The 20,835-nt window shown below is 38.0% G+C and overlaps 1 protein-coding gene across 1 annotated transcript in view; it reads left to right on the plus strand.

The window, feature by feature from the left end:
- Positions 1-8,283: 8,283 nt before the first annotated feature.
- Positions 8,284-20,835, plus strand: part of CPE (carboxypeptidase E) — a 119,722-nt gene continuing 107,170 nt past the window's right edge. Inside the window, exon 1 of the mRNA XM_024245769.3 lies at positions 8,284-8,988. Within this exon, the coding sequence (XP_024101537.2) occupies positions 8,682-8,988 (307 nt within the window). The 5' untranslated portion in view covers positions 8,284-8,681. The remainder of the gene's footprint in view (positions 8,989-20,835) is intronic.

Raw genomic sequence — 20,835 nt, forward strand, 5'->3', positions numbered from 1 at the left:
GCAGAAGCTTTTTAGTTTGATGTGGTCCCACTTCTCTAATTTTGCTTTTTTGCTCGTGCTTTTGTTGTCATATCCGAGAAATCATTGCCTGGACCAATAGCATGAAGATTTTCCCCTATGTTTCTTTCTAGGAAGGTTATAGTTCACAACACAATTCATTCTGTGTTGACTTTTGTGTATAGTGTAAGACAAGGGTCCAATTTCATTCTTTTGCATGTAGATATCTAGTTTTCCCAGCATTATTTGTTGAAGAGACTGTCTTTTCTCCACAGTGTATTCTTGGCATACTTGTTGATTAGTTGACGGTATATACCTGGGTTTATTTCTGGGATCTCTATCTGTTGATGTTTGTGTGTGTTTTAATGACAGTACTATACTGCATTAATTACAGCAGCTTTATAATATATTTTAAAATTAGTAAGTATGAATATTCCAGCTTTTTTGTTCTTGCTCAGGATTACTTTGTTTATTTGAGGTATTGTGTGATTCCATATGAATTTTAGAATTTTTTTCTATTTCTACAAAAATGCCATTGAGATTTTGATAGAGATTACATTGAATTTGCACATTGTTTTTGGTAGTGTAGACATTTAAAAAATACTGTCTTGCAATCTATGAACACAGGATATCTCTACATTTGTTTGTGTCTTCTTTAGTTTCACTGTACAAGTTTTTCGTCATCTTGGTTGACTTTATTCCTAAGTATTTTATTCTTATTTTTATTCTGAAAATGGGACTGTTTTCCTAATTTCCTTTTTGGGTAGTCCATTGTTAGTAAATAGAAATGCAACTGATTTTTTTGTATGTTGATTTTTGTATTCTGCAACTTTACTAGGTTTGTTTATAATTCTAACACTTTTCTTGTGAATGTTTAGAATTTTCTACATATAAGATAATGTCACCTGCACACACAGACAATTTTATCTCTTCCTTTCCAATTTAGATGGCTTTTATTTCTCTCACTTACCTAATTGCTCTGGCTAAGACTTCCAGAACTATGTTGAATACAAGTGGTGAGAGTAGGTATCCTTGCTTTCTTCCTGATTTTTGAAGAAAACCTTTCAGTTTTTCACCATTGAACATTATGTTAGCTGTGGGCTTTTCATATGTGGCCTTTACTAATGTTGAGGTAAATTCTTTCTAGATCTAGTTTGTTAGAAGTTTTTTTTATTATGAAATGGTGTTGAATGTTGTCAAAGCTTTTTATTGCCTTTATTGAGATGCTAATTTTTCCTATACATTCATCAGGAATATTGACCTGTAGTTTTCTTTTCTTGCAGTGTTTTTTGTCTGGCTTTGGTATCAAGGTATTGCCGGCCTTATAGAATAAATTTTGAAATATCTCTTCTATTAATTATTTTGAATAGTTTAAGAAAGATTGATGTTAATTCTTCTTTAAATGTTTGGTAGAATTCACTGGTGCAGCTCTTTACTTTTCGTTGTTGAAGGGTTTTAAATTATTGATCCTCATTTTGTCTGTTTCAATGTAGAGATATTTTACATTATTGAACCTTATTTTTATTTGTCTGTTTAGACATTTTGTCTCTTCTTGATTAAGTCTTGGTAGGTTGTATGTTTTTAAGAATTTATCCATTTCTTCTAGGTTATCCAATTTGTCGACATATTGTTGTTCATAGTAGTCTCATGATTCTCTATTTCTGTGGCATTTGTTTTAATATCTCTTCTTCCATTTATGATTTTATTTATTTGTTTATTTTTCTTAGTTATTTTAGCTAAAGATTTGTTGATTTTGTTTCTCTTAGAAAATCAGTTTTGCTGATTTTTTCTATTGTTTTTTCTATATTCTATTTTATTTATATTTGCTCTAATCTTTATTACTTCTTTCCTTATGCTAGCTTTGAACTTAGTTTGTTATTCTTTCTCTAGTTTATTAAATGTAATGTTAGGTTGTTTATTTGAGCCCTTTTTCTCTTTTTTACCATACATGTTCATTACTATAAACTTCTCTCAGTACTGCTTCTGCTGCATCCCATAAATTTTTGTATATTGTGTATTCACTTGTGTTGAAATATTTTTTTTTTTTGAGACAGAGTTTTGCTCTTGTTGCCTAGGCTAGAGAGCAATGGTGTGATCTCAGTTCACTGCAACCTCTGCCTCCCGGGTTCAAGTGATTCTCCTGCCTCAGACTCCCAAATAATTGGGATTACAGGCATGTACCACCACGCCTGGCTAATTTTGTATTTTTAGTAGAGACGGGTTTTTACCATGTTGGTCGGGCTGGTCTTGAACTCCTTACCTCAAGTGGTCCACCCACCTTGGCCTTGCAAAGTGCTGGGATTATAGGCATAAGCCACTGTGCCCTGCCCTTGAAATATCTTCTAATTTATCCTTTGATTTTTTTCTTCGACCCAATGGTTATTTAAAAGTGTGATGTTTAATTTCCACATATTTGTGAATTTTCCAGTTTTCCTTTTGTTTTTGATTTCTAGTTTCATTTCATTGTGGTCAGAAAAGATATTTGGTATGATTTCAATCTTAAATTTGTTGAGACTTATTTTATAGCTTAACATGTGATCACGTGAATTTGACACTGTTCTGTGTGCACTTGAGAAGAATGTATTTTGCTGCTATTGAGTGGAATGTTATGTATGTCTTTTAGGTCCATTTGGTCTATAGTGTTGTTCAAGTCTGCTGTTTCCTTTTTGATTTTCTGTCTGAATGTTCTATCAATTATCGAAAGTAGGGTATGAAATCCCCTATTTTATTGTGTTGCTCTCTACTTTTCCTTCAAGCCTGTCAATGTTTGCTTTATATATTTTGATGCTCTAATGTTGGGAACATATGTATTTTTTTTTATTATACTTTAAGTTTTAGGGTACGTGTGCACAACGTGCAGGTTAGTTACATATGTATACATGTGCCATGTTGGTGTGCTGCACCCAGTAACGTGTCATTTAACATTAGGTATATCTCCTAATGCTATCCCTCCCACCTCCCCCCACCCCACAACAGGCCCCGGTGTGTGATGTTTCCCTTCCTGTGTCCATGTGTTCTCATTGTTCAATTCCCACCTATGAGTGAGAACATGCGGTGTTTGGTTTTTTGTCCTTGCGATAGTTTGCTGAGAATGATGGTTTCCAGCTTCATCCATGTCCCTACAAAGGACATGAACTCATCATTTTTTATTGCTGCATAGTATTCCATGGTGTATATGTGCCACATTTTTTAATTGTTACATCTTCTTGATTTGTCCCTTTCATCATTAAATAATGGGGACCTTCTATGACAGTTTCTGACTTAAATTCTATTTTATTTGATATGATTATAGTTATCCTTGATCTCTTTTGGTTATCATTTGCATGGAATATCTTTTTTCATCTCTTTACTTTTAGCCTATGTGTGTCTTTGATTCTAAAGAACACCTCCTGCTCACAACATATAGTTACTGTTTTTTAAATCCATTCAGCTATTCTATGTACTTTTATTGGAGCATTTAATCCGTTTACATTTACATTATCGATAGGTAAGGATTTACTATTGATATTTTGTCATTTTCTGTTTTGTAGTTCTTTTGTCTCTCTTTTCCTCTGTAGCTGTCTTCCTTTGTGTTTTGCTGATTTTTTTTGTGGTGACATGCTTTGATTCCGTTATTTTTTCTTTTGTATGTTATGTATTTATTTCTTTTTCTTTATCTATTGTATGTATTTTCTTTATGGTTTCCATGTTTCTTTCTCTCTCTCTTCTCCTTCTGGACACCCATAATCAATATATTTGTTCACTTGGTGGTGTCTGATAATTCCCTTAGACTCTCTTCACTCTTTTGATTTTCTTTTCTTTTTGCTTCTCTGGCTGGATAATCTCAAATGACCTGTCTTGGAGTTGACTAATTCTTCTGTTTGATCAAATCTGCTGTTAAACCCTTATGATGAATTTCTTATTTCAGTTATTGCATTCTTTCACTCCAGAATTTCCATTTGGTTCTTCTTTATCTTTTCTATTTCTTCATAATATTCTTGTTTATTTAATGTATTGTTTTCCTCATTTTGTTTAGTTGTCTATCTGGGTTCTCTTGTTTAGTTGTCTATCAAGCTAACTTGTTGAGCTACTTTAAGATGATCATTTTGAATTATTTGTCAGACAATTCATAGATCTCCATTTTTTTAGGGCCAGTTGTTGGATATTTATTTTGTTCTTTTGATTGTGTTTTATTTTCCTGATTCTTCATGTTACTTGTAGCTTTGCACTGATGTCTTTACATGTGACATCCATGTCTTAATGACATGTTCTCCAGTCTTAATGAACTGGCTTTGATAGGGAAATACAGCCCAGATAGAGTTTCTGGGTCTTGTTCCTAGGTCCTGACCCAGGTGTTCAGTCTTTTTCTTTTCTTTCCTTTTTTCTTTTCCTTTCTTTTCTTTTCAGCACTAGCAATCTCTTACTCCCTCTGGTTCCTATGTCAGTCTCATCTGTGCTCCATATGAGATGAGATAGAAACTAGCTCTTCAGGGAGCTCACTGAAAGGCTCAGGACATTAGAGTCATGATCCACTCCTCCTTCTTTCCTGAAGGAGAGGCCTTAGTTCTATGCCTTCTACAGGTCTCTCAGCGCCTTGCCAGCCACGGGAAGGTGCCGATTCTCCTAGCTTTCCCAGGCATCTGGACTATGCCATGTCTTTAAGCACTCTGTAAGAGGCACAACAGAAGCCAGCCCCTTGGGGGGTGTACTGAAAGACCAGAAATGTTGGATGCTCACCCTACTCTCTATCCCCTGCCCTCCCTACACCAGGAAAGGATTGTAATCTCTCTGGTGCTGAGTTGTACTAGCAGGTAAAGTGAAATAGCTTTTCTTATGTGTTTCAGTGTGGCTGATTGTGATTTTTTGTTTGTCTGGGATACTGAAATTTCTTAACTTAATCCTGAACTTCTTATAAAGCTAATTTGTTACCTGTATCACTGTTAAATCTGTGTTTCTGTTGGGGAATGAGGGCTGGAACTTCCCATTCTGCTGTCTTGCTTACATCACCCTATCCTTGATGTTCTTGAGGTTATTTATGCATATTGTGTCCGTATGGGGGAGAGGTATGTATTAGTGGTGGTTCTGGCTCAGAGTCTCTAATGCGGCTGTGGTAAACCTCAGATGTCAGAGATGGAGTCCTCCTGAGGCTCAGGTGGGGCTGAGATCTGCCCCTGCCCACCCACATGGTTGTTGACAGACCTCAGTTCTTAACTGAATGCTAGACTGAGGATGTCAGTTTCTCTCAGGCTGTTTGTCAGATGCCTCAGTTCCTTGCTATATGAGCCTCTCCACAATATGGCAGACAACTTCCCCAAGACAAGCGATGGAGTGATGGGGGAGGGGGGGAGGAAAGGAGGGAGAAAGAGAGGGAGAGGGTGAGGAGAGAGCACACACACAAGCATGAGAGAGCAATTAAGATGGGAGCTGCAGTCTTTTTAATAACCTAATTTTGGAAGATCATCTCGTTACTTTTGTTGTGTTATGTTCATGAGAAAACCACTAAGTCCTGCCTACACTCAGATGGAAGAAATTAAGTTTCATCACTTGCAAAGGAGGAGTATAAAGAATTGTCCCATCACAACAATATATGATGTCATGCTACTGCATATCTCTTCCTAACACTGTATTCAGTGATACAACATTGGTAGTTTGAAATCAGCCATGGTGGGAATATTTAAACCATGGAAATTAGCAAACATTCTAAATCAGACTTTTCCCCCCAGACAGCTGACATTTACCAGCACACAACAGGATGAATATAGAGGTATGTGTTCACAAAATTTTTATGAAGTAGATGAATTTTAGGAAGGGCTTTGAAAGAAGGAAATAAAATATTATTGATACAGAAAAAGATAGTTTCTTAATTTAAAGATAATAGAGGTGAAGCAAGAAGTGGAGGGAGACCTAGGGAGTTTAAATATGCTCTTATGGATGCCTATAATGACACGAAGAAAAAGCAGCTCTTTCTTTCTCTTTTTGTTTCTTGTGTGTGCATGTGTGCACACGATTTGAAATGGAGATTGCATACTAAATTTAACTATGTGTACACACATTAAAGACTTGGCATACAAGGTTTTTCTTTAATCCAGCAATCAGGATGGGTATATAATCGTTAACATAATTGCCTATGAAGCCACAAACAAGTAATCCATATGCCAGTAAAGTTGGTACAGCTGACCTATATCTAAAATAGCTCAGAAATTCAAAGACCAAATTTTAGTTCATTTGAACTGATGCCTTGGTGTATGTAGTATGACCAATAATATGTGAGGAGTGCTACCATTTATCAAATGAGCAGAAATTCACTTCAGAAAGAAAATTTCCAGAATCATAGCATTTTAGGTCTGAAAGAGACAGTAGGAAACCTACAGTACATTATTTCTCAAAATGTCTTTGTCAATCGAACATCAAAATCAGAAATGACTGGTCTTCTTTTTAAAACCTAGAAGCTTGTTAATACCTGAAACCCACCCCAGACCTGATGAATTCGTAGGGGCTTAAGAATCTGCACATTCTATAAACTCTCTACATGATTCTGTTGCAGGCAAACGTTAGAGAGTGAATAATCCAAACCTTTTATTTTATAGATTAGGGAAACAAACAACTAAGCTGTAAAAGAGACCCCCCTGCCCAACAAGTGAGACCACATAGTAGGCATGATTTTACACATTACAATTTTTTTTTCTCCAAAATAAAATTTTTTAAATCCAGCAATCAGGGTGGATATATAATTTTTTCTATAGTTGCCTATGAAGCCACAAACAAGTAATACGTATGCCAGTAAATTTGGTACAGCTGACCTACACCTAAAAATAGCCCAGAAATTCAAAGACCAAGTTTTCATTCCAAAATTTTTTATTTTGGAGAAAATAGAAAGCATATCCTTTGTTCAAAGAGACAGCTAAGGAACAACACAGGACTTCAATGAAAAATATGTTGTTTATGTGTGTAGTTACTAGTCAGTATGCCCCACCTAGCCACAAATTAGTGTGGTTACACTAAATTGCTAACATGAAAATCTTAACCTCCTACTTCTGAAGTTATTTGGTTTTAGCTACTCAATTTTTTTTTCTAGGCTTCCAAGGTTGCTGTTTTGCGCATGATTTTAGAAATATAATTATAAGTTTGATTTCAAACTTCTGGACCATGTAATCAAGCACAGACTGGTCATAGTGGAAAATATACAATTTTTAGCTCTGCCTACATTGACGAAAAAAAAAAAAATGGCTGGATCCACATCAATTCAACTTGAGTGCCATGTGTTTACAGTGACAGTTTCTCCCCGAAAACACAAAAAAAAAAAAAAAAAAAAGAAAGAAAAAAGATCCATGCTGCTGTAGTACATGTACATAGGGGTGTTTGCAGCCAGCCCCTCCAGCAGCACCTTACCAACCATGTCTGTACTTTTATTTATTGATCCAATAAGATGACTTAAATATCTAACTCCTTTTCCAGGTAAAAGTTTTTATTATGTGTAATGCACTGTTAAACAGGTGAAGAATGAACAAGTTTAAAATAACAAAGAAGTTTAACGTGAAAAATTACCCTCATGGTGTCCACTTTTCCTGCTCGGTTGCAATACCCAATGGATTATTTATTAATTTAGATTTGTACTGTCCCTGAATCCAAACAGCAGCCTCTTTAGAGTAACATCTGCTCCAGACATTGCTCCAGGAATATAAATCCCGACTAAGGGGTGGATATTTAAAGCTGTAAATGATTTTTTATTTTTACAATAGCTTTGCAAAAGGAATGGAGGTGTCGTGTCATCATCAGAGTTTTCTTAACAGGATTTAATCTTAATGCCAAACTAAATCCTTTGTCTAAAGCATCAGCAGAGTTGTACTTTATTTTCCCCATAGTATTAAAGAGGAGGGCTGGTGCAGGCACAGCCACATGACATTGCCTTATCTGTTTTGTCTGTGTTTTCTGGAAGAATCTAGGAATGTGCATAAATACAATTAAGGACAGTATCTACAAATTGGAAGAAAGCATTTCTATTCTCTTAAACCTCTAAATCAAAGCACTTAATGTTCTGATTTCCAGCAAGACCTTCCAATAAATGAAAACCCAACCCTTGGGTTTGTGTTTTGACTCCTGATACAGTTATGAAAGACACATCAGGAGATGGCAAGTGGCTGCCAGTACTTCCTTTTTTTCTGGAATATTCTCTAATTCTTGGTGTATCAAGATGGAAACTGGTAGGCTTGGAATAGATGTCCCTTTAAAAGGCTCCACTAACAATACAAGAATATTTTTTCCATACGCAGTGACGTGGGTGGGTCATGGGTATCTCAATGACAGTAACGTTCCCGAACCCCGGACCTTAGCTGTCATTTCACCTGCGTCGTCCCGGACGCCATTTGGCTGTTGACGTGGTTCCGAGCCAACAAATAACGCCAGCAGCCCTCCCAGATCCACGCCGGCCCGTCTCTCCGCCGGCCCCCTCCTCGCAGTGGTTTCTCCTGCAGCTCCCCTGGGCTCCGCGGCCAGTAGTGCAGCCCGTGGAGCCGCGGCTTTGCCCGTCTCCTCTGGGTGGCCCCAGTGCGCGGGCTGACACTCATTCAGCCGGGGAAGGTGAGGCGAGTGGAGGCTGGTGCTGAACTTGCCGTCCCCAGCAGCGCCGGCCGGCTAAGCCCAGGGCCGGGCAGACAAAAGAGGCCGCCCGCGTAGGAAGGCACGGCCGGCGGCGGCGGAGCGCAGCGATGGCCGGGCGAGGGGGCCGCGCGCTGCTGGCTCTGTGCGGGGCACTGGCTGCCTGCGGGTGGCTCCTGGGCGCCGAAGCCCAGGAGCCCGGGGCGCCCGCGGCGGGCATGAGGCGGCGCCGGCGGCTGCAGCAGGAAGACGGCATCTCCTTCGAGTACCACCGCTATCCCGAGCTGCGCGAGGCGCTCGTGTCCGTGTGGCTGCAGTGCACCGCCATCAGCAGGATTTACACGGTGGGGCGCAGCTTCGAGGGCCGGGAGCTCCTGGTCATCGAGCTGTCCGACAACCCTGGCGTCCATGAGCCTGGTAAGGGCGCTGCCCCCTGACAGCCCTGGGGGCATCCCGGAGGGCGGGCGGCAGAGGGTGGGACTGGTGGCGGTGGGGGAAGGAGGGAGGGATGGGCCCGGGGTGCCTCTTGGTAAAAGGTATCTAACGTGGAAGGTGGGAAGTGGAGGGAGGGATGGAAATGGGGAAGAACCCGACTTAGAGCGCCAGTGGCCCAATTTCTGCTTTTCCGTCCCATCCCCCCAGCACCAATCCCATCTCCCCAGACCTTAGGCCACCCTCTAGTAAGTATAGGCTTGGGAGGCTGGGGTGGCGGGGAATGGGGGGGTAGCAATAGGGAAAAAACAAATCCTGACGCACGCAAGCCCAGCGGTCGCTCTCACTTTGCTGTGTGAAAAACCCAAAGGAATGATTGCGAGTCCCCAGCAAGGGGGGTTGGTCTTCCTTGCTGACAAGAGTAGAAAGATAAGGTGCAGAAGGCAGTGATTGAGAGGAAAGGAGAACGAGGGGAGAAAGAGTCATTTATCATTTTTTCTCTAATTTCCAGAGGACCAGTTTATTGGCTCTGTGTACCCATCTCTACCTGTGTGTGCATACGTATTAGGTACGCTCGCTGCTGTGGATGCTCGGGGAATCTTAGGGATATTGCCAATCTGGGGTGGTGGTGTATACAGACACGTTGGTGCCTCTCCTACCAGGGTGAAAAGTGGTTTCTGACTTTTGAAACCAGGTTTTGAAACTGCACAAGGCCTTTCCAAGGAAAAAGGAGTATTCCATTTTCTCTGCTATAACCATTTGAGATGAATAGTTTGTGATGGGGTCTTTATTCCAACTGATGTTCCCAAATAACCATCTGTATTCATCTTTCCTAGGAGTATGTTAAAGCACGTTTTGGTTTATGTTAATTGTGATGCATTTAGTATTAATAAAGAGGTATTTAAAAATGTTCTTGGGATTTTTTTCATTATGTTTCTGCTTAGGAAATAATTTGGGCCTGCTCTTCTGGTAATCAAGGTACGGCTAAAGTAATCTGTGCTAACAATATCAGCATGGGATGCTTAATTTTTGTTTAATGACAAAGCAAGCAAGAAAAGTAGGCTAAAAATTCTCAGTGCAGGGCCAGTATAGTTTTATAATGATACATAAGAACCAAACTGAGAAGGGATTAAAATAGGTGATCAATAGACATTTTGATCTTCAAATATATAGTAGGTGGGTTGATCAAGAATAAATCTTCAGGAAATATTTCTTACCTTCAAATAATATAAGAAAAAACGGTTCGTGTAAGTTTGCTGTCAAAATTCTAAGATCAGATCCTAGAAAACATTTAATATTAACTACTCTATCTACCAGGATTCAGCATGTAGGATTGGACATTTTGAAACTTAGTTTCATATTGTTATCTGAAGACAGGGAAAAATTTAAAATGTGATAACTGATCTTCAGCTAAATCCAGTAACCAAAGCCAAGATATCCTAGGCACAGTTAAAGCTAATGTTTAAGTATTTGTGACTCTCCTGCTGCCTACTTAATGAGAACCCTTTGCTACTGTATTTTGTAGATTGATCCCAGAGTTTTTTGCATTGTTACTTCAAGAGATTATATGAAAGCTAATGTTTAACTTTTTGTTGTTTCAAATTTGGAAATAAAATTTTAAAGTGATATTACAGTTAGAATGTGATATGCTTTAGAAAATGAAAACAATGATTCCTTTGCTTAAGTATCTGGAATATATAGTTCATCAAGGTTTGCAAATCCTTCTTTTAGATTGCAAGCTGTATGAAGTGGGAACCCTGACTCCAGCACCCAGCTCATGTTTGGCACACAGCGTGCTTGTATATACATTATGAAATAATCTACATTATGGAAAAATACTGAATATGCAGTATGGAAAAAATGAATCCATCAATAGCTGCATAACACAGTGTATTAAAATAAAATGTTTTATTCTTCATACATACAAAATACTTTGATTGAATTCCTCTTACAGAGACAAACTCGGAAGTGTTGTACAATATGTACTTTACAATTCCTTTTTGAATGAAGGAGACTAAGTCTATGGTATTACTAATAGAATACAAAATGTCTGTGTCCCTTATATTTTTAAAAGTAGAAATAAACTATTATAAACCAACACTAACAAAACTACAAGGTGATATCCCCCTCCATCACCTTTTATGAGCATCAAGGAGGTTAGAAATCTTCAGGAAACTAGTAAATATAGAGATCTGATCAGTATACAAGTTTGATGGTGCTTGTGTGAATTAACTTTAAGGAAGTTTGGATAAAGGAAAATGTTCACCATTCTTAAATGGCCTTTCAGTTTCTTTTAGGTTAAACTATTTTAAGAAGTAAAAAGGAATACTTATACTTATTCTGAGGTACAAGTGGGCTCATTCAGTGTTTTTTTTTTTTTTGTGCACCTGTATACTCAAGGTGGACCAGGCTTCTGTGAGTTGTGCCTCTGCACAACCCATAGAAGATAACACAGAAGATAGTCCCTTGCCCTGAGGGGAATAGAGAATTGGGAGCTTGAAGAACACCACAAAGGGATGTGAGGCTGCAAGATCGGCTTTGGGAGGACTGGAGAAAAAGACAGTAGGGTCAGCAGGTCAGGGAGACTGGATTATTGAAGAATGGATGACAAAAGACAGGAAATGTACAGTTTGTTGACATTTACAAATTCCAAAATAGCTGGTATAGAGATCTGTCTTCACTAGGACCCCTGCTTTTGTAAAAGGGCCAACTGTCTTTACTATTTTCACCTTTTAAGTACCTTATTTTTTGGTTTGAAATAACATTTCTGATTCAGCTTTAGGAAATAATATTGAACTTAAGAAATGTGTTTACTTGACTGAAATTTTGAGGTGAAGTTGCTCACTTTTGTTTTATTTTCCAGCAAGAGAGGTGTCAGATTTGTTGATTAGTTTTCTTAATCTAGATTCTTTTCCTGAACATTAAAAAAACAGTGGATTTCTAAGGATTTAGTTGTTGTAACAGAAGAACTCCAAGAAAATACAACAACATACCCATATAAAGCCATTTCTTGTGGTAGAATCAGCAAGCTAGAGGTTTACTTTGTTAGACTAGCAGTTTTTGGACAGAGGTGTTTGTTGATACAATTAGCTCTCTTCCTGAGCAGAAAGAAGTGATCTTTATACATGCTTGGTACAGGACATGGGGTGTAGTTGAGCTTATCTCCTGAAAATGACTCTCTTTGCAAGATGTTCAACATTTGAATTCATCAAAAGGCAAAGCAAATTCCATTTTGAATTGGTCATCAAGGAATAGCCAAACCTACTCTGTGATGACATCTTAGGAATCAGCTTGATTGTTGACCAGCTGAATGTTGGGTCTCAGTCATCATTTTGTATCACTTCTGAGGTCTGCAAAAATCTGTTGAAAGAGGGTTGCGAGTAGCAGCCAATTTCAATAAGCGGAACCACAAATGGTCCTGTCATTGGTCTCATCTTCTCAGACATTGTTAAGTCTGGACCCCATGGATTTCCTCTACACTGGGAGTTAGTGTTTGTGGCCCATTTGGAACTGGGATGAAGAATGGGCTTAGACTAGGCTAGGGGCTGATTCTAAGTGCTCAGATATGTCCCCATTAGATATCATACCTGCTAGGCATGATCATTTTTCCCGTTTTTCTTTCCTTTTACTTAGATTTTATACTTTTTTCTTATTTCTGTGCTTAAGGACTCACGTATTCAAACCCAAACATATGCCTTCCTAGGCATGTATATCCATCACATCATAAAAGAAACCTTTATTAACTTACGTCTAAGTAATGGATTCTGTGTTCCCAGACCACTCCACCCAGAGTTAAATATGAGTTAAGATTAATTTGCTTAAAACGCTATTTCTTTTACATGTAGTTCAAGATAGCTTTTGGGAAGTAAATCTGATTTATAGCTAAAACGCTATCTCAAAAACATTCTTTAGAGCAGGATTTTTCTTTCTCAAAGGCTGGAATGATTATTTTGGACGTATTCCTCTCTGAATCTGTTAAAATTTAAAGTGTATAAATGCCAGTATGCATTTGCCAAATATTGTGATGGAACGTTTAATGCTGGCAAAGTTTCCACACAACTTGAAAAAAAGAAGTGGGGATTTTTATTATTTATATGGCCTCTTTTTATAGCAGATTAGTATGTATTAGTGGCAAATGGTTATAACTAAGTAACACCTTAAAATTCGTGAAGATACATGTTAGATCCTAGAGAAGAATCTAGACCTACCACACACGGTCAAGAGTTATTTTTAGACCTGAATGAGTCAACACAGCTTTTGCCAGAAGTGATGTTCTTGATTGACTTGTGATTGGTTAATGGAAGAGAAGGCAAGTTGGGCTTGCCCCTACATGATAGGCTTTGCTCAGACAAAAGAGGCAGCTTTCTGTGACAACGGATTTCAGAGGTGGCAGACGACTCATTTGCTAGTAACTCCCTTACTGGCTTACCATAGGGGCGAAATCCTATTTCTCAATATTATTAAGAAATACGAAATAGCTCTTGTAACGGGTGACACATTAACCCGGATTTCTCAAAATATATTCCATAGAACATATATTCAGCATGGTTTGATAGGCATTATGTAAACAAAGATAAACAGGTTTGTATATTGAAAGACTTAACAGAGCTCTTAATCGGCTAATGTATGTTTCAAATCTCCAAGTTAGATTCATACTATATAAGATTTCCCAGCCTTTTACCATGGGATTTCCTCCTGTCCCGCTGGCTGGTGGCTCACACCTGGTTGAGGCAGGAGGAGTGCTTAAGGCTAGGAGTTTGAGATCTGCCTAGGCAACATCATGAGATCCTGTCTCTACAAAAAAATAAAATTAGCTGGGCATGGTAGCATTTGCCTGTAGTCCCAGCTACTTGGGGGGCTTAGGAGGGTGCTTGAGCCCAGGAATTTGAGGCTACAGTGAGCCATGATTGTACCACTGCACTCCAGCCTGGGCGACAGAGGGAGACCCTATCTCAGAAACAAAATAACAACAACAACAACAATAAAAATGGGAGCTTATCTTGGAAGTAGTGTTACACTTCCATTAGCCCATTATCATTCTTTATCGTAGTATTAAAGATTCATTTGTCACATGAGACTGGATGTAGAACAAAGAAAAAAATGATTCAGTTGGCAATTCTCCAGCAGAAGGCCTCATACAGGGAGCTCTTCAGGGGTAGGGAACATATGTTTTGCATTTTTTCCCTCCATAAACAGCTAGTGTAGTGGTTTATGTAGAGTAGGCTTTTAAGTTTTGCTTAGAATCAGAGCATGATTCTGAGGCAATGAGGCAGAGGAGAAATAATTTTGTTTGTTTGCTTTTTTCTCTCCCTGTCTTATGGAGCTGAAAAGGACACATAATTTTGATGAAAATGATTGAAGTTAGACAAATGCATCACAATTCTTCTTTTATTGTTAAAAGCTTCATGCTTTTACCTTTTGTTCACCTCTTTTCTTTGTGTATGACAAGGGAATACGTTAAGAACTCAGAACTCACAGGATCGCTGTGAGGCCGAAGTAGTGTAGTATATAGAAACACATTTAATGAAGTTGCTTACATCTGGTTATTAAGAAGAAATGCTAATTTGTAAATATTCTTTTTTTACTTTCAGTTGGTCTGGAAACTGTTCTCCATGGCCTTTACAGTCATTTAGAGTAGGCACTTGTGGCTGCGTCGTCACATGAGGTCTGCCTCCACCAATCCTGCCGAATGCTTTCCTCTTAGGATGCTGTTGCACAGGCTTAGTTGATAGCCCTGAAGGACTTTTTCCCTCTTCTTACTGTTTTTTTTGTTCACAAATGTTTGCTTTTTTTTTTTTTTTTTTTTTTTGAGATGTGGTCTTGCTATGTCACCCAGGCTGGAGTGAAGCGGCACGATCATGGCTCATTGCAGCCTTGAACTCTAGGGCTCAAGGTGTCTCCCTCCTCAGCCTCCTGAATAGCTGGACTACAGGTGTGAGCCACCACACCCTGCCTGTTTGCCTTTTATCAATTTTAAAATGTAGGACATTCTTGCTTTTCTTCAGTTTGACATGATGATGAACAATAATCAACAAGCAAGCTTGAATCAAGCAAGCGTCACTCAATAGGAACAAAGTGTGCGTCAGTATTTGAGAATGTCTTTATGGTTGTTTCTTTAGGTAGCCAAATAAATCTAGGGCAATATCAACATTTTCATTGGCAATCTGACTTATTTTCCTAAAGAATTTATGATGAAACTGCTCCGGTCCTGACTAACTTAGTCTTTTACAGTCTCAGCAGAAGCAAAAGCTCTTTGAAACCTCCTTTCTCCCTGCTCCCTAACTTTCTTACCCCTACTGGGGCTCTTTCTTTATGCTTCCATATTTCTTTGGAGACCTGTAAAGAATTACAGTGTGGACTTTGATGTCAGGGGACTTGAGCTCAAATCCTGAGGCTTCTTATTTTTAGCTGAGTGTCCCTGGGCAAGTCAATTAACTTCTCTCTACCTCCCAAATTCATCACCTATAAAATGACAATAATGTGATGATTAAATGTGGTGGTAAATATAAAGTTCTTAATTCAATATGTGGCAACAATTATTACCTCATTATGGCATTTTCCATTGTTGGTCTACATGGGATAAATCTATAGACAAAATACAATCCCAGACAACAAGAAGCTCCTATAGCTCCTGTAGCTTCTTGTGCTCTAGGATTGTATTTTGTTTATATATATATTTTAATCCCAAATGTCTAGTATTATGCTTGGGACATAGTGGCCACTCAGTGAATATTTTTGAATAAATGAAGTTTCTCAAATAGGCAAAAATGCATATCATAAAACAAAGCCATGTTGGTCGATGCTGACATCATGCATATTAGCATGCCAGAAGTGTGATAACAAGAAAGGATAGAGATGGTACTTTTCTTTTGCGTATGCTTATTTTTTGTGTGCGCTGAATCCAGTTTTGCATAATGGAGAAATACACCAACGTGAATTACATGCCTTTTCAAGTTTCAGTGCTGAACTTGCTGTGTTTGTTGTCTCATATAACTGGACTAGTAAGGGGCTTTCTTCTTTTTGGAAGAGAAGAGCCTTCAGACATCTTAGAAAGTTAAGCTGCTTTTTAAGTGTTAAATAAACATTTTAAAGATAATTGGTAAGCATTTATTTAGTAAAATTTTGACCTTTAAAAACTCTGCATGAGACCTGAGTGTTGAAAACTAAGAATTGTGTGCTTGTTTTTAACACAGAAGATATGCATCTCCAGGTTTTCATTCTCCTTTTTCTCATGAAATGGTATTCAAATTGTGCACTTTGAAATGCCACAGAGGAGGAGGTTTATCTGAGCTAGGTGATGGGTCAAATGAACTTAAATTTGAAACATGTTTAAATTTGCCCTTTTCTTTCCTTCTCATTAATTACTGGAATTGCCATGAGTCCGTTGCTCTGTGAAGGTTTCTCTTTCTTTGAACATTCAGGATATGGTGTTTTGTAAGTGATCTAACAGCCAGCTTTTTCTAATAAAACATGGCCTAAGAGAAGAGCCTGTTTGTGTTACTAGTGTCTTTTATGATTTTCAAATGATTTACCCACTTCTTCAACTGTCCCTAGATGAGTAATCTTTGAAGAGTAGGGTGGCACATGTGGAGTATTAAAGAGATGGCTCTTAAGCAAAGATAAATGAATTCCTTATGATAGTGCACTGTGGAACAACTTTCCACTACTGGTAAATATTTTGTTTTCTACGAAAATCTCTTTACTATCAAATCATTGCTAAACATCATAGTTCTATAATAATCCCCTCATTTGAAGACATTTCATTGCAAACAAAAGCTGATTATTTTAAAATAGATGCAAATTGTTTATTTTCTAAATAAGCCTAAATATAACTGAAATTCAGGTTGCTAAAAAACCTCTTGCTGGCCAGGCGTGGTGTCTCACACCTGTAATCCTAGCACTTTGGGAGGTCAAGGCGGGCAGATCACGAGGTCGGGAGTTCGAGACCAGCCTGACCAACCCAGCCTGACCAACATGGTGAAACCCCGTCTCTACTAAAAATACAAAAATTAGCCAGCCGTGGTGGCACGTGCCTGTAATCCCAGCTACTCAGGAGGCTGAGGCAGGAGAATCGCTTGAACCCGGGAGGCAGAGGTTGTGGTGAGCTGAGATCACACCACTGCACTCCAGTCTGGGCACAGAGCGAGACTCTGTCAAAACAAAAAACAAAAAACCTCCATGTTGATCAGGCTTGTCTTGAACTTCTGACCTCAGGCAATCTGCCCGCCTCGGCCTCCAAAATTGCTGGGATTACAGGCATGAGCCACTGCGCCCGGCCCCCCAAAATTTCTTGTGGTTATGCATGTCAAGGTAATTAGAAGGAACAATAATTATCGCATTTATTTGCTCAATGTAGGCAACTCCTCATATGTTCAGATCCCAAAGTGATGCTCACTGATTGGACCTATCCAATTTCTCTTCCTATATAGGCGAAAGTATTTAAAATCATAAAATCTTTCCTTCGCTATGCAGCTGCTAGTCACTGCCATTGTGTAATGTTTTCTCCGAGAAATAGCTTATTTCTAGAACTCTGCTCAAAATTTGCACAAATCATAACCTTTAGCCATTAGTTTAGGGTAGTGAAACTTCAATATAAAGATCGGATTGTCACCTTCCTGTCCCATGTCCTGGATACCCTTTTTCCTTTTCTTTTTTTAGCCAAGTGGTAATTTCTAAAACAACGTTTCTTCATAGCTATCATAAAATATTACTGTGTGGCATTCCACACGGAAATTAACTTTCCAAGATGAAAATGCAGGCCTTTTTTAATAGAACTAATAAAGTCAATGTAATTTAGGGAATATTTAATGAACACCTGCTATGTCCATGCCATTTTACTTCACCTGCTGGTCCCCCTTTGAGGCAATGCCATTGCATTTCTTGAAATGTGTTATTTCAGTTTTTGCTTTGGATTCACTCTTTCACACACATCGAGCTTATATTGCATACTGTATAACCAGTGGATACATTACTTGATTCTGCATAATGCCTGCTGCATATGATGCAGGGGTTGAAGTCTTCTCTATCTTATTCTTAATGTAGCAAACACAAAGGCAATATCTGTAGGAGAAACTGCTGAAAATGTTAAAGACATTTGCAAAATGAAATACTTTTTGTGTTTTAGTTGCAGTGCTGGACATCTGATTTTAAAGTACAACAGTTCTATTCAAACATTTTCATTTGTCTCAGATCTTGTCATTGTTCAGCACAGATTTTTTTTCTTTAAGTTTACTAGAGGAAACCAGTCTTATTCATTGTGGGAACTCAGTAAATGTTAAGCCATATTTTCAACATAACCAGCATCAGGGGAATTAAGTTAATGCACTTTTGGAAACTGCATTAACTCCACAAAATCAACAAGACCTTTATAGAGCTCACACAAAGAGAAATCAGCTGCTACATGTATTTTCTCAAGAGTCAAATTCAGTTTTGAGAAAATGCTAAAGCCATAAAAATATATAGATAGATAAATCTCATGTGAATACTATTACATAGATATATAATGAATGATACTGTGTAGCTAAATAGACTAAAATACTATCTAGACATATAGGTTTTATTTAGGGTTCGATGATGGCAAGATAATTGTGAATGCAGAAGTCTTCTTTGTTTTAAATTTCAAATTAGTTTAACTATTTATAGATTTCACTCTTATCTATAAAATAGCCCTTGTTTTTCTTGTTTTTACTTCTACTCATAGCTATTGCCAGGAATTGAGAGTTTTTTCTTTAATCTGAGTGGTTGGTTCTTGTAAAAAATATCGTTTCTCAAGAATTTTTTTTCAGGAAGTTTTCTTGGGCTATTATTGTTCTCTGGGTTTTTAAACAGTTGGGCTGACTTTGCCTTTGCTTTCAACAGAATGCTAACCGGATACCTTCTGAGATAGGTTACAACTTCATGGCTTAAAGTATTGGTTGTGCTGGAGTTGTCTTCCTCCCTGGAGAACAGTCCTTGAGAACTAATTTCATAACCAAACATGCTAAAACTGTTAGAAGGTTGAGGTGACTTGACGGCCATTTATAAATTAAACTCTGTAAAATTATTTGGCAAATAAATATTATTAAATGCCACTAGCATAATAAATGAACAAGTCCAAACATCTAGTGAAAATTATAATTTCAGTTAGATTTAGGACATATTTTATATTGTCAGTGCTTTATTTTCACAGTTGCCAAATTATAAAGTGAAATGTCTTCTCATTTCTTAAGGAGACTTTTTCAAACTTGTCTGTCTTCTCCTGGAATCAAGATAGTGACTGCACATTTCAGCGTGAACCATCTGGTGCAGGTCTATAGTAGGTTCTTGATGTGTTGTTGAAAGTGATGAGTGAGTGAACACTTCAAAACGAATGACACACATATTAGATCTAGTTATACACACTTTGCCAAACCATTGACATGCATGCAAGCACACCTGCTTCTCCAGCTGCAAAGCAAATAGTTATATCAATACATAATTCTGCCTTCCTTCTAGAATGGTGACCTTGAGGAAGGGTGGCTATCTTTGGCAGATTAATTACTGTATCCACAGGGCTTGGCATGTATATTTTGTCAGCAACTGGGTCTTATGTTAATGTTCCACCCTAGGCTGGTCGTGTTTCTTGTTCTGGTCTTTTCTATATTGAGCCCTGGTTCTGTGTTGCCTTCAATGTACTCAGTGAGATGCAGGTCCTCATTCTGTTCTTGCATTTGACATTAATTTCTCCATACAATGGGTCAGACTCAGTACTTAAAACACGGAGGCTTCCTCCTCTGGAAGAATTTTTGCCGCTATTTCTTGATTCCAAATGTATGAGCTGCAGAAAACTTTAGAGGTGTTGAACATGTGCAAAATACCTGATGAAAATGCTTCTATGTGTTAATGCATAGGAAGAATTCTATAAACTTTCCTCAAATTAGCCTCCTTCAAATTAGAATAAACTTTGGGTTGAATGTTATTAGATACTTAGAACGGTCTCCCCAATGTCCATAATGGGTTAGTTTCAGTATTCCACTGGTCAGTGTAGCATTGGGTTTGGTAGCGTTTTTATATTTTCATATGTATGAGTAACACACATTTTTACTGTTCTTGTCAAACCCATTTCAATTTCTGATTTCCTCTCCACTAGTTAACTAGGGAATGAACATGAGAAACTTCATTAAAAGAGTATATTCATTTTATTCATGTGTCTAAATTGTTAGGTTGTATGTTGAGGACAATTCTAGGTTTCTCTCCAGCAGTGAAAAACATGAACTATGTGATATTTTTAATATTTTTGAGATCCTATTCTATTGTTTCTAGACTTCTGAGTATGCTTTTTTATATAGATTTAGATTACTGGATAGATGGGAGTGAGGGCACCTTATGCTATTTTAACAAACATTTTCCCTTCTCCTTTGAGTCTATTTCAGTTTGCACAAACTGTATCTTAAAAAATTACACCTAATTTTCAGGGACATCAATTCAGTGTGAGGTATTTTTCCTGAATAGTTTTAAAACTCTTATTCTTGTTGCTGTTATTATTTTAACATTGAAGCTGAACTCATTGGATACTATAATTTTGTGACCTCTGTGTACAGGGAAAGTGAATCAATGAGAATGCATTTTTTTTTAAATGAATGGAAGAGTGAGACTTGTTAATATTTTTTCAAAAATTCATTGGACAGAGCTAATGCATTCATGGGCTCCATAAAGACAGCAGTATAAGGAAAACATTCATACCTCTGCCAACATTTCCAAAAGGCCAAGAAGGCTCTTGTTCGTGGAACACGTTACATTTTCCGTAATGTTCTCAGCCCTCAGACCAAGGTAGTAAGAGTGCTTTATTATCAAAACAGCCCTACTAACAACTTG

This window comes from Pongo abelii, chromosome 3 (genome assembly GCF_028885655.2).
Source record: "Pongo abelii isolate AG06213 chromosome 3, NHGRI_mPonAbe1-v2.0_pri, whole genome shotgun sequence".
Classification (NCBI taxonomy): Eukaryota; Metazoa; Chordata; class Mammalia; order Primates; family Hominidae; genus Pongo; species Pongo abelii.